At 42.0% G+C, this 11,977-nt stretch overlaps 1 protein-coding gene across 1 annotated transcript in view; it reads right to left on the minus strand.

Annotated features, from left to right (window-relative positions):
- LOC102301056 (NLR family CARD domain-containing protein 3-like) overlaps window positions 1-11,507 on the minus strand; it is a 14,105-nt gene extending 2,598 nt beyond the window's left edge. The window contains exons 1-8 of the mRNA XM_014336946.2: window positions 9,899-11,507; window positions 9,716-9,814; window positions 9,116-9,232; window positions 8,360-8,441; window positions 7,968-8,196; window positions 1,763-3,614; window positions 885-1,058; window positions 123-296 (exon numbers count right to left, since the gene is read on the minus strand). Of these exons, the coding sequence (XP_014192432.1) occupies window positions 123-296; window positions 885-1,058; window positions 1,763-3,614; window positions 7,968-8,196; window positions 8,360-8,441; window positions 9,116-9,232; window positions 9,716-9,814; window positions 9,899-9,987 (2,816 nt within the window). The 5' untranslated portion in view covers window positions 9,988-11,507. The remainder of the gene's footprint in view (window positions 1-122; window positions 297-884; window positions 1,059-1,762; window positions 3,615-7,967; window positions 8,197-8,359; window positions 8,442-9,115; window positions 9,233-9,715; window positions 9,815-9,898) is intronic.
- Between the last annotated feature and the right edge of the window lie 470 nt (window positions 11,508-11,977).

Raw genomic sequence — 11,977 nt, forward strand, 5'->3', positions numbered from 1 at the left:
ATATATAAAGTTTAATTGCCTGCTAACTTGGTTTTGTGGACGCGTTTGAGCCTTTGAATTGTATTGGTAACAATTCTTAGTGGTTAATTTTCTCAAACAATATAAATAGAGCTCAACATTACCTTAGAGTTTCCAATGTACATTGTGGACTCTTCAGTCCAGCAGAAAACATCTTTACTCCTGAGTCCTTCAGGTCATTGTTGCTCAGGTCCAGCTCTTTTAAAGATGTGGGATATAGTCCAAGAATTGAGGAAAGTGCCTCACAGCTTCTCTCTGAGAGGTTGCACATACTTAATCTGAAAAAAAATACAATAATATAAATATGTAGAAGATGTAGACACTTGTTTTAGCTATGTCTTAGAAACTAATGAATTTAATAGTAAAAATAATGTCTCTCTCACTCTCTCTAATACAATAATAATAATAATAATAATACATTTTATTTGAGGGCGCCTTTCAGAAACCCAAGGTCACCTTACAAAAACACAATTAATAAAAGGAACAATAGTCATAAAATACATAAAATAAGTTAAAATTACAAAACAGAGTGTGACAACAGATAAAATCAGCACTAGAGCGAATAAGCCAGTTTAAACAGATGTGTTTTGAGCTGTGTCTTAAATACGGAGAGGGAGTCAATATTTCTTAGTGCAGGAGGAAGAGAGTTCCAGAGCCGAGGAGCAGAGCGACTGAAAGCTCTGTTCCCCATAGTGATAAGGTGTGATGACGGAACAGTAAGATGAATAGCAGATGATGATCTGAGAGTGCGGGAAACAGTGGTAATATGGAGCAGGTCACACAAATATGAAGGAGCAGATTTATGGACACACTTGTATGCAAGAAGTAAGATTTTAAAATTTATTTTACAAACATACACATCCGACCTTAATGTTTCCAGTGTACAGTGCTGACTCTTCAGTTCAGCAAACAGCATCTTCGCTCCTGAATCCATTAGGTTGTTGTTACTTAGGTCCAGCTCTCTCAGACTGGAGGACTGGGATCTAAGGACTGAGGACAGAGCTTCACAGCTTCTCTCTGAAAGGTTACAGTTGCTCAGTCTGAAGAAACATAAATATGGAGAGAAATATAAAGAAACATGTATATCTGGTTGAAAATGTGGTAGAATATTTCTAAAAAAAAAATCGAGTGATATAAACTTATTAATTTATATAAAAGACTTTAGACTGAATAAGACTATAAATTGGAACCCATCAGTGTAGCAGGCCGTGCTGTGTATTTAGTTGTGTATTGTGAGTGTATTGGGTAATGAAGTTTTCCTTTATCTCGAAGAGCCAGATTCGTTATTTTTTTATATATATTGTAAATAATGTTTTGGTTTTGTAGAGATTGATCTGGTAGCTGTAGGGGTGGAAAGCCTTTTTCTTTTAAAGCCTTTTTCTCCCTTAGGTTTAGGTTAGGAAGACAGGTCAGAGGCCTGTATTTTCTTTTTGCTTCTTGTGATAGGTACATAAGTTTGCTGAGTTTCCTTTCTAGAATGTTTTGTTTATTGTTTTTGCAATGCCCACCCTGATTTCTATGGCTAAAGGGAAATAAAATGTCCTGTGTTTGAAATTACAAGTCCTGCTGTACCTTTCCTCGGGGAGCAGGGGAGCCATCTGCATGTTGCGCTTTGGGTTTCCCCTAGGCCAGGGCTTAACATGATTTAACTCAAACCTTGATGATAATGATGTCCAGTGCCTTAATTTTCATAAAAGAACTAGTATATTCATTAATGAATATATTGTAGTATATGTGTACATACAGAGATTTGTTGGAGGCTTTGATCACTGGCAACAATCTCAGAAGAACCTCCTCTGAAGCAGAGTAACTCTTCAGATCAAACACTTCAAGAGCTTCTTCTGATGACAGTAACATGAAGACCAGAGCTGACCACTGAGCAGGAGACAGTTTATCTGTGGAAAAACGTTGTGAACTCAACGATTGTTGGATTTTCTTCACCAGAGAACGATCATTCAGTTCATTGAGACAATGGAACAAATTGATGCTTTGCTCTGTAGACAGATTCCTACTGAGCCTCATTTTTATATACTGAGCTGCTTTTCTATTGGTCTGTGAGCTACTTCCAGTCAGCGTCAACAAACATTGTGACAGAATTTGATTTGTCCGTGAGCTATTTGATGTCTGTGCCAACAGTCCTTGCAGAAGACTTTGATTATTATGAAGCGAAAGACCCAGAAGAAAGCGGAGGAACAAGTCCAGATGTCCATTTTGGCTCTGCAAGGCCTTGTTCACGGCACTCTGGTAGAAATGTTTCTTTCCAGGTTTTCTTGTTTTAAATTTCTGGGAGGCTTTTTGATTTTCTTCCATCAGATTGACTCCAGACTTCACAAATGTCAGGTGAACATGAAGAGCAGCCAGAAACTCCTGAACACTCAGATGAACAAAGCAGAACACCTTGTCCTGGTACAGTCCTCTCTCCTCTCTAAAGATCTGTGTGAACACTCCTGAGTACACTGAGGCTGCTCTGATATCGATGCCACACTCTGTCAGGTCTGATTCATAGAAGATCAGGTTTCCTTTCTGCAGCTGATCAAAAGCCAGTTTTCCCAGAGACTCAATCATCTTCCTGCTCTCTGGACTCCAGTGTGGATCTGTCTCAACTCCTCCATCGTACTTGACCTTCTTCACTTTGGCCTGAACTACCAGGAAGTGGATGTACATCTGAGTTAGGGTCTTGGGCAGCTCTCCTCCCTCTCTGGTTTTCAGCACATCCTCCACAACTGTAGCAGTGATCCAGCAGAAGACTGGGATGTGACACATGATGTGGAGGCTTCGTGATGTCTTGATGTGGGAGATGATCCTGCTGGCCAGCCGCTCATCTCTGAATCTCTTCCTGAAGTACTCCTCCTTCTGTGGGTCAGTGAACCCCCTGACCTCTGTCACCATGTCCACACACTCAGCAGGGATCTGATTGGCTGCTGCAGGTCGTGTGGTTATCCAGAGGCGAGCAGTAGGAAGCAGATCACCTCTGATGAGATTTGTCAGCAGCACATCTACTGAGGTGGACTTTCTTGGGTCAGTTAGGATTTCTGTATTGCAAAAGTCCAGAGGAAGTCGACACTCATCCAGACCATCAAAAATAAAGACAACCTTGAAATCTTCAAAGCTACAGATTCTTGCTTCTTTGATTTCAGTAAAGAAATAATGAACAAGTTCCATCAAACTGAAGTTTCCCTCTTTTAGCACATTCAGCTCTCTGAAAGTGAATGGAAACATGAACTGGATGTCCTGGTTGGCTTTTTCTTCAGCCCAATCCACAGTTACCTTCTGAGTTAAGATTGTTTTCCCAATACCAGCCACCCCTGTTGTCAGCATTGCTCTGATTGGTTTCTCTCTTCCAGGTGAGGTTTGAAAGATGTCTTCTTGTCTGATTGTTGTTTCTTCTCTGTCTGGTTTCCTGGCTCTTGTTTCAATCTGTCTAACTTCATGTTCTTGATTGACCTCTGTAGTCCCTCCCTTTGTGATGTAGAGCTCTGTGTAGATCTGATTGAGAAGGGTTGGGTTTCCTGCTTTAGCGATCCCCTCAAAGACACACTGGAACTTCCTCTTCAGCTTAGATTTTAGGTTATGCTGATAAAGTGGAGCAAACATTTCTGAAAAATACACAACAAATAAGTCAAATAAATGAATTATAGTACTTAAATAATCCCAACATCCCATTCCTCAAGATAATTATTATCATAAATATACAGTCCTGTGAAAAACTGTGTAAAGTGCTTCAATGCTTCAGTCCACTCGTGAGTTGAATTTTACTGAGCCATATTTGATTTGCTGCTGCCCTTGTCTATGGCCCAATTGTGGCCAAGTTTTAGCTTCTGGACAGTTATCATCATTTTGAGAATTTGTCTCTAGAATAACTTTTTATAAAGAGGAGTTCATGGCTAATTTAATGACTGCAAGGTGCCCAGGTCTGTGCTTCACAGTTGGTATGAGGCATTTGTGCTCCTGTACTGTGTTTAGTTTTCTCTAAACACAAACTGTGCCTTATGCAAACAATGATTTCTCACACAAAATTACCATGGGATCTATTCAATTCAATTCAATTTTATTCAATTTTAATTATATAGCACCAAATCACAACAGCAGTCGCCTCAAGGCGCTTTATATTGTACAGTAGATCATACAATAATACGATCTACTGTTGTACTCTATTGTTTCAGAGCCTCTGCCTAATAATCTCTAACGTGCATACTAGTCTATTTTTTTGGTATATTTTGTTCTCATTGCCATGTGTATGTTTGTGCAACTGTGCAATCTGTAGAGAATTTAAACAGTGTCTGCATACTGACCGACTCACATTTCTTATATAACAAAACACATTACAGTGAAGCAGAGAAACTGATGATGATTTTTCTAAGAGAAAAGCCTGCACTTCTAAGGCAAAAAATAAGGCAAGGCAAGTTTATTTGTATAGCACAATTCAACAACAAGGTGATTCAAAGTGCTATACAGAGACATTAGAAACAAAAACAAATAAAAAGCATGATTTAAAATTGATTAAAACAAGCAAACAAACTAACTAACTAATTACCAAACAAACAAACAAAACAGTATATGAAATCAAAACAGATAAAATCAGTAGTTAAATGTAAGTTTTGAAATTTAAGCTTAAAAGTGTGGATTTGGTGCTTTATTCAAATGCAGCTGAGAATAGGTGAGTCTTCAACCTGGATTTAAATAAACTGAGTGTTTCAGCTGATCTGAGGCTTTCTGGGAGTTTGTTCCAGATATAAGGAGCATAAAAGCTGAATGCAGCTTCTCCGTGTCTGGTTCTGACTCTGGGAACTGATAAAAGACCGGATCCAGATGACCTGAGGGATCTGGAAGGTTCATACTGGGTCAGGAGGTCACTAAAGAGAAAGTCTCACTATGGAGAAATGAATAGTACTGTCCGGGCTCCAATGAGGAAGCCAGAAGAGATGCTGTTTTCCAAAGTGTTTCCATGGAAGTGATGACTGTTTAAAAAAATTCTACAAAAAAATTATAATTAGTAGAATATTGTGGCGGAGGTGTGGTCCCTGGCTCAGCTGCAGTGGAGGAGTGAACAAATATATAAATATAAGTGGAAATTTTTTTTAAAGATACTTGGGCTCAAATAACACATGTGCTGAATATAATTTTCCCCAAGACACTCACTCTGACTTGAGTAAAAAAACAAACAAACTGGAATCAATGTTCATATGAAAAAGACTAACAGATTACAAGAAAAACAATAAAACATGTGGAGGTCTGATCTGTCAGCTTGAGATGAGAAACTTAATGCAATGAAAAAAAATCCAGATTCACTGGTATTCATGGGATCAGTGCCAAGAAATTATTCTGTAAGTGACAACATCCACAGTGTGCTTCAAACTCAACACTAAACCCTCCAGGTTGAGCTGGATGCCACCGCCTGATGTACCCAACAGAAATTCTGAGGCTATCAAAGTGGAATCCTTCTGCCATCTGGCTATGTCTAGAAATTCTGTGCATAAGAATTCTGAACAGGATTCAAGTGACAAAAGGACGGCCGCTGGAGTCCGACACACTCTGGGAACAAGTTCAGCTTATTGCTGGCAATGCAGAACAAGTTCATGTAACTGTTATATGGGGAATGAATGGCTTGTAGCAACAAGCCAGACACTCAATACACCTGAGCTACTCCCCACAGGATACTCCAAGGGATGCAGTCAAATGCCTTCTTTAATTCCACAAAACATGAATGCAAACTCCTACGTACCATCAAATATCCTCAGGAGGATAAAGAGCTGGTCTAGTGTTCTTTGACCAGGTTGAAAACAACATTGTTCTTCCTTTATTTGAGACTCAACTAACCTCTTCAGCGCCCTGGCATAGACATTCACAGCGATGCTGAGAAGTCTGATCCCCTCTTCCAAAGAGACTGTTTCATTATCCCAGGACGTTACTAATGACATTCACACCACTAGATCAGATAATTTCTCCCACTCAATCAAAATCTCCTCATCAATAGTTCAGCCTTTTCCTGTTAGCAAGGTACCTCAAAGTCCGCCATTCTCTTCATCCTGCTCAGGTGAGGGCAGTTAATGTTCAGCTATTGCCTGTTCCTGTGCCAGCTCCCAGGACGAGGGCAGCTGTGACCCAGTCTACCTCCACAACCATTCCTGTTTCTCAGGTGGGGATGACTGGTGTCCAGCCACCTTCTGTGCCTGTCCCAGCGCAGCCAGAATCCAGGCTGACCTCCCTAGAGGCTCGGAAGAGCTAGCCTCTCCACGTGCCAGTCTACCACTTCATCCACCTCCTCATCCATCTTTTCACACCATAGCTCAATCCCTGGTTAAGTTGACAGACCTATTCCCAGCTCAAGCACCCGGTTTATTATCTCAGGCTGCAGCACTGTCACCATCTCTAACCCAACCATCAGCTCAGCCATTAACCTCACCAACAGTAACACAGTCACCTGTAGCTCAGTCTCCCGTCCTCCAGTTGCCTGCCAGTCTCCAGCCAGACAGTCCAGTCTCCTTCTGTTCCGTCACCTGTAGCCCAGTCACTGGACTACAGGTGACGGGAGGACAGGAGGAGACTGTCCTCCCGTCACCTGTAGTCCAGTCAGTCAGGTCTGTAGTCCACTCTCCCGTACCTCAGTCGCCCGTTGCCCAATCTCCTATCCAGTCTCTGGCCTTGTCACTCATTCATCCTCTTGTTCAGTTCTTCAGGCAAAGGTTTCCGCCCCTACTGGCCCTGCACCGCCAGCTCCCACACCGTCACCTGCAGCTGCTCCGCCACCGCCGGCTCCCATGCCGTCGCCTGCAGCTGCCCTGTTGCTATCTGGTCATGGTTCTTCTAGTCCAGCGATTCCCATGCTACCTCCTCGCCCACATCCGATTTGACATTGGCGGCCACCTTGCAGGCCGCTGACTGGACCTTGTCACCGGCGTGGTCGGCCTCTGGATCTGCTAAGTTGCCGCTGCTGCCTTCCTGTGGCCGCCCCCCTGAACTGTTCATATTTGGACTCTGTCCCTTCGTCTCGGACCCCCTCTGCCCCCTCTGGTGTATTTTCTTTGGGCCGCCGGGTACTGGCCTTTGAAAGGGGGGGGGGGGGGGGGTACTTCACCATGCCAGCCCTCTGTCTAAGTGTCATTAGTTCTACTTTCTGTTTCATTATGTTCAGCTGTGTTTTCACTGGTCCCCAATCATCATCATTAGCCAGTGTATTTCAGGACTGGAGCCCTTCTCAGGAAGGAAACAGTAAGGGGGGGTTGTAGGACACTGGTGCAGCAGGGAAGCCTCGGAGACTCCAAAAATAAGTGTGCACATTTTAAAGAAAATATTTTTAACCTGGCCTGGTTTTGCTTTTAAAATAATCTGAGGATGTTGGAGGGAGGACTCATTTTAAATGGGATTTGTGTGGATCTGCTGGGAGAAAGAACACTGGATTGGAGACTCTCTGTGCCCATGAAAAGGAAACTGGACAAGTTTTTGGGAAATTTCAGCTCGAGAGTGGAAGCCCCAGGATTTTAATGTGGAGGCCCAACCTCAAATGACACCTTTCTGAGGAAGATGCAGGATTGATATGTTTTTGGCTGCTTGTTCTTCCAAGTGACCACCTTTCCCCTGTTTGTAACCAGGCTTACAACCCTGACCGTGGCGGCTTTGGGCCTTGGATTCCTGGCCAGAGTTGTCTCAGCCAGTAGTTTGACTCTGAGGAAAAAACTCTTGTGTACCCCATTGCAGTGTGCGTGTATCCTTACTGGTCAATATTAGAGCTACTACTTTCTTGCACGGCGCCCATTTGGGGCCTTACGTAACATGACTGTATAAATTTTATAAGACATCCACTCTTGTTAAGACTCTGGCAACGTCTTAAAACACACCTGAATGCTCCAGCAATAAGTATGATCATTTTTCACAGGACTGCATAGATTCTTTTGCAAACTTTCTTTATCACATTTATGGAGCAGTTTAAATATTGAGAGAAATCTTCTTACTGCTCTGCAGACAGTCAGCCAGATCCTCCTGCTTCATTCTCCTCAGGAAGTGCAGTGTGATTTTCACAAATGCCTCTCTGCTGCTGTTCCCCTGCTCTTGATTCTCAGTGTCTAACACCTCCTCATCCTTCTTCTGACGCTCTGGGTTTTGCCCGTAACCGGGATTCAGAACCTCCTGGATCTTCTTCAACTCATTCTTCACAAAAGTGATAATGTTTTCCTCCAGCAGCTGGAACACAACACTGCATTAATAAACCAGTTAGACTGAAATTGTGGACCACAATATAAGATCCATGAAACACTGACATTGCACTGGTCTATAAACAGCATCATGTAGATGACTGTGAACAGAATAGATGTAAAAATACAGTAGTTGTTGTACATGTACAGACCATAAATATGGAGTCCAGGTGTTTTGGATTCTGCTGCTGTGCAGAATGACCACTGGGAACCACCGAGGTCTTCGTGTCCACTCTGTGGAGAAATCATGATTAGTTCAAAGTGTATGTAGTAACTGATATTTTGACAAAACATTGAAGCAAGTGACTCCCTGTGGTTGTAATAACCCCACAGAAATAGTTTCCACTCCCGCTGAGATCACTTTTTTTGACTCTTGTTGCTCCACATTGATTTCCTGGTTTTAACAGTTACTGTGTTAGATCAGTTAATGATAATACAGAATTTAAAAAAAAATTACAATTTAAAAAATCACATGTGTGTATATTTCTAAACTCTGTACTTTATAAGCTATAATAGGACTAAATATTAAAGCCATTATTTAGAGATTTCAAGTTTAATGAGGGGACTCAACCTCTTTGACACATCAGACTTGCATACACTCCAGTTCATTTACTGTGTGCCGCTAGAACAGCACATCACCCAGAAAACCAGAGATGCATTCCTGCACTCTGAGGTTCTGTACTTGTAAATATATTTAATGGTCAATAACATTATTATTAATATTTATTACTGATAATTCATTATTTAACATAATTTTTGATTGATTATTTAAAAACAAACCTAGCTGCAGCTGAAAGGACAGCTTTGATCAGAAAGACTAAGGTATTATTATTATTATTATTATTATTATTATTATTCACTCAAATGTGTGTAAAAAGAGTTGAACATTTATTTAAAAAGCAAATTACCTCTCTGCTGGAGAATGCTGTTGTCTAAAATCTTCACCAATACCTTTTGAGAAGTTGCTTTTTAAAGACACACAGCTGGGTTCAGGTATAGGCCAAGGCTCAAGTCTAAGTTGGTTCCTGTGAATAATGATGGAGCAGTGATGTGAGTGCTGAGCTATGACATGGAGAAGAGTCATGGACAGTCAGAGGTGGTCATCTCACACATCAGAACTACAAATGCTACTGCAGTTACACTGTGATTCATCAATGTGAGAGGCACTCCTGCACTCCAAGACTCTGTCCTTGAATTTTTTTTTCCAATATACAAGGTTCAATAACATTATAATATTTATTATTCACTATCATTATAACTGGAAGATTTTTTTTTCTTTTTAAAAAACTGAGTGTTTTGTGTCAAAATATGTTGATTGTTTCGTTGTTTACAGCTTCTGGGAGTGAAGTGTGTCCTGCCACTGTTGAAAGGACAAACAACACAACTTATGTTTGTTAAGAAAGGCTAAGGTATTCTTATTAAAACAAAAACAAACTTTAACACAGACCGTGTAGCACATGAACACAAAAATGTATGTGTAAAAAAGAGTAAAGACATTTACAGGTTACCTTTCAGGTGGAGAATGTTGTCCCATAAAATCTTCACCGATACCTTTTGAGAAGTTGCTCTTTAAGGACACACAGCTGGGTTCAGGTCCAGGTTGGTTCCTGTGAATAATGATGGAGCAGTGATGTGAGTGCTGAGCTGTGACATGGAGAAGAGTCATGGACAGTTAGAGATGGTCATCTCACCTCTGAGCTTTGGTCTGGCTCTCATGTTCCCCACACAGAGTGGTTTTAGAGGGAGGGGCTCCCTCCTCTCTGTCCTCACACTGATCCATGCTGCTGAATTGACGTCAGCTCACACACACTTTCTACCTTCACCTTCCGAGGAAACACAAATCATTCATGTGCACATCAACTGAAATCCTCCTTTCCATCATGTGTGCTGGCCAAATATCAGCTGCTTCTTTTCTGCTTCATCTCAGTGTCAGCTGAATGCAGTCAGACAGCAGTGTGAGGCAGAGGAAGCTGCCATCAGCTGCTCTACTTCTACTATCAGTCCACTAGATGGAGCCATGAAGCTACTTTGACTGAATATTTTAATTTCTTCCTCATCACCTGAACCTCTAATTCGATAATCAGAAGGAAAAAAATGAAAAGCTGTACAGTAATGAGTTAGCAGGAAAAGTATGCAAACTCATTGTCTCGAAAAAACAAAGTTATGCTTACTTAGGATAGATAATTTGGCCGGTTCCGGTGACGTCATCCCAACGCATGGCAGTCTAACGAGTAGCTCTCTCTCATAATTAAGTCGTTCACCCCGTGAAGTGTCATAATTATTACCAATTTTTGATAGATAGTAGAGGTATAAGCGGGGTGAACATGGGGAAAAGGGATAAACAGAAAGGCTCGGCAGAAGAACGCGTAAACGAAGGGTTTTCGGCAGCGGCATCGCCACCTCGACATGAAGCCAATGCTAGGGCTAACACGGATGAAGGCTTGGCTTTGATCACGATACTGGAAGAACTACGGGACTTTCGGAGAGAGTTCCAAGAATTTAAATCAGACTTGGTCAGAGCCAATAATAGGATAACCGAAGCAGAAACCCGTATCGCGAAGATGGAAGACCGGGTCCAAAACGTGGAACAGGTGATGCTAAACATGCTAAAAATTATCGGCGAGCAAGAAAATAAAATCGCGGATCAGGATAGCTGGGCCTGGCGAAAGAATCTGAGGCTGTATAATGTCCCCGAAGGAGCAGAAGGGTCTTCGATGCCAGTTTTTGTGGAAAAAGTATTGACGGAATGCCTCGACCTCCCGAGTATCGAGAGATCACACCGGGCTCTGGGAGCAGTGAGGAACCGAGAGGGAACCCCACGTTCGATATTGATCTGTTTTGCCCGCTTTGACACAAAGGAAGAAGTTCTGCGCAAAGCGTGGGCCAAGAGGACTGTTCTGCTGAACGGTCAGAGAATATATTTCGATCAAGACTACGCGCCAGCTATCCTGCGAAAACGTAAGGACTACGCTGAAGCTAAAAGAGATCTGAAACAACAGAACATAAGATTCCAGATGCCCTATCCTGCCAAATTGAGGGTCTTCTATCAAGAGGGAACTGGGCTCTACTCGACTGCGGAGGAAGCGACGGCGGATATGCGGACAAGGGGATTCCAGATCGCTAAAGTCGTCCCGAAGCAGACCCTAACGGAGCAGCTGTCAAATTTGATGTGGGAGAAGACGGGAATGTCGCAGCGGTGTGACTCGGAGGGACACAGAGAAAGACCCATTCGTGAGCAGCTTCAGCTTTCTAGAAGGTGCTCCCCCTCTACGACAGGAGATTAATGGAGATATACTGTTCTGTCGAAGTGGGTGAGATAACAAATACTTTCCCCTTACTAAATGATTAAAAAAATTTTTGTGTTTTTTTTTTTTGTTTTTTGGGGGGGGTTTGTCCGGTTTTGGACGGTTGTTGTTGTTCATTGCTCGGGTTTTTAAAGGGAGTTTACCAGTCGATAAGTTACTTAAGTTTGGATACTTTATTTCGGAAAATGCTAAGTGCTAAGGGAATTAAGGTTATATCCTTTAATGTGAACGGGCTCACGAATCCTATTAAGCGAAGTAGAATTTTGACTAAAATGAAGAAAGATCGAGCACAGATAGTATACTTACAAGAAACACACTTAAATAATAATGAACATGAAAAACTTAGGAGGATGGGCTTTACAAACATGTTCTCCTCAGCGTATGAATCCGGCCGCAGACGGGGTGTGGTGATTTTGATTTCCAGGGCATTGAACTTTGAAAAGTCATTCGAACTTAAAGATAAGG

Source organism: Haplochromis burtoni, unplaced genomic scaffold, assembly GCF_018398535.1.
Source record: "Haplochromis burtoni strain Fernald_Lab_line unplaced genomic scaffold, NCSU_Asbu1 Contig_157, whole genome shotgun sequence".
Classification (NCBI taxonomy): Eukaryota; Metazoa; Chordata; class Actinopteri; order Cichliformes; family Cichlidae; genus Haplochromis; species Haplochromis burtoni.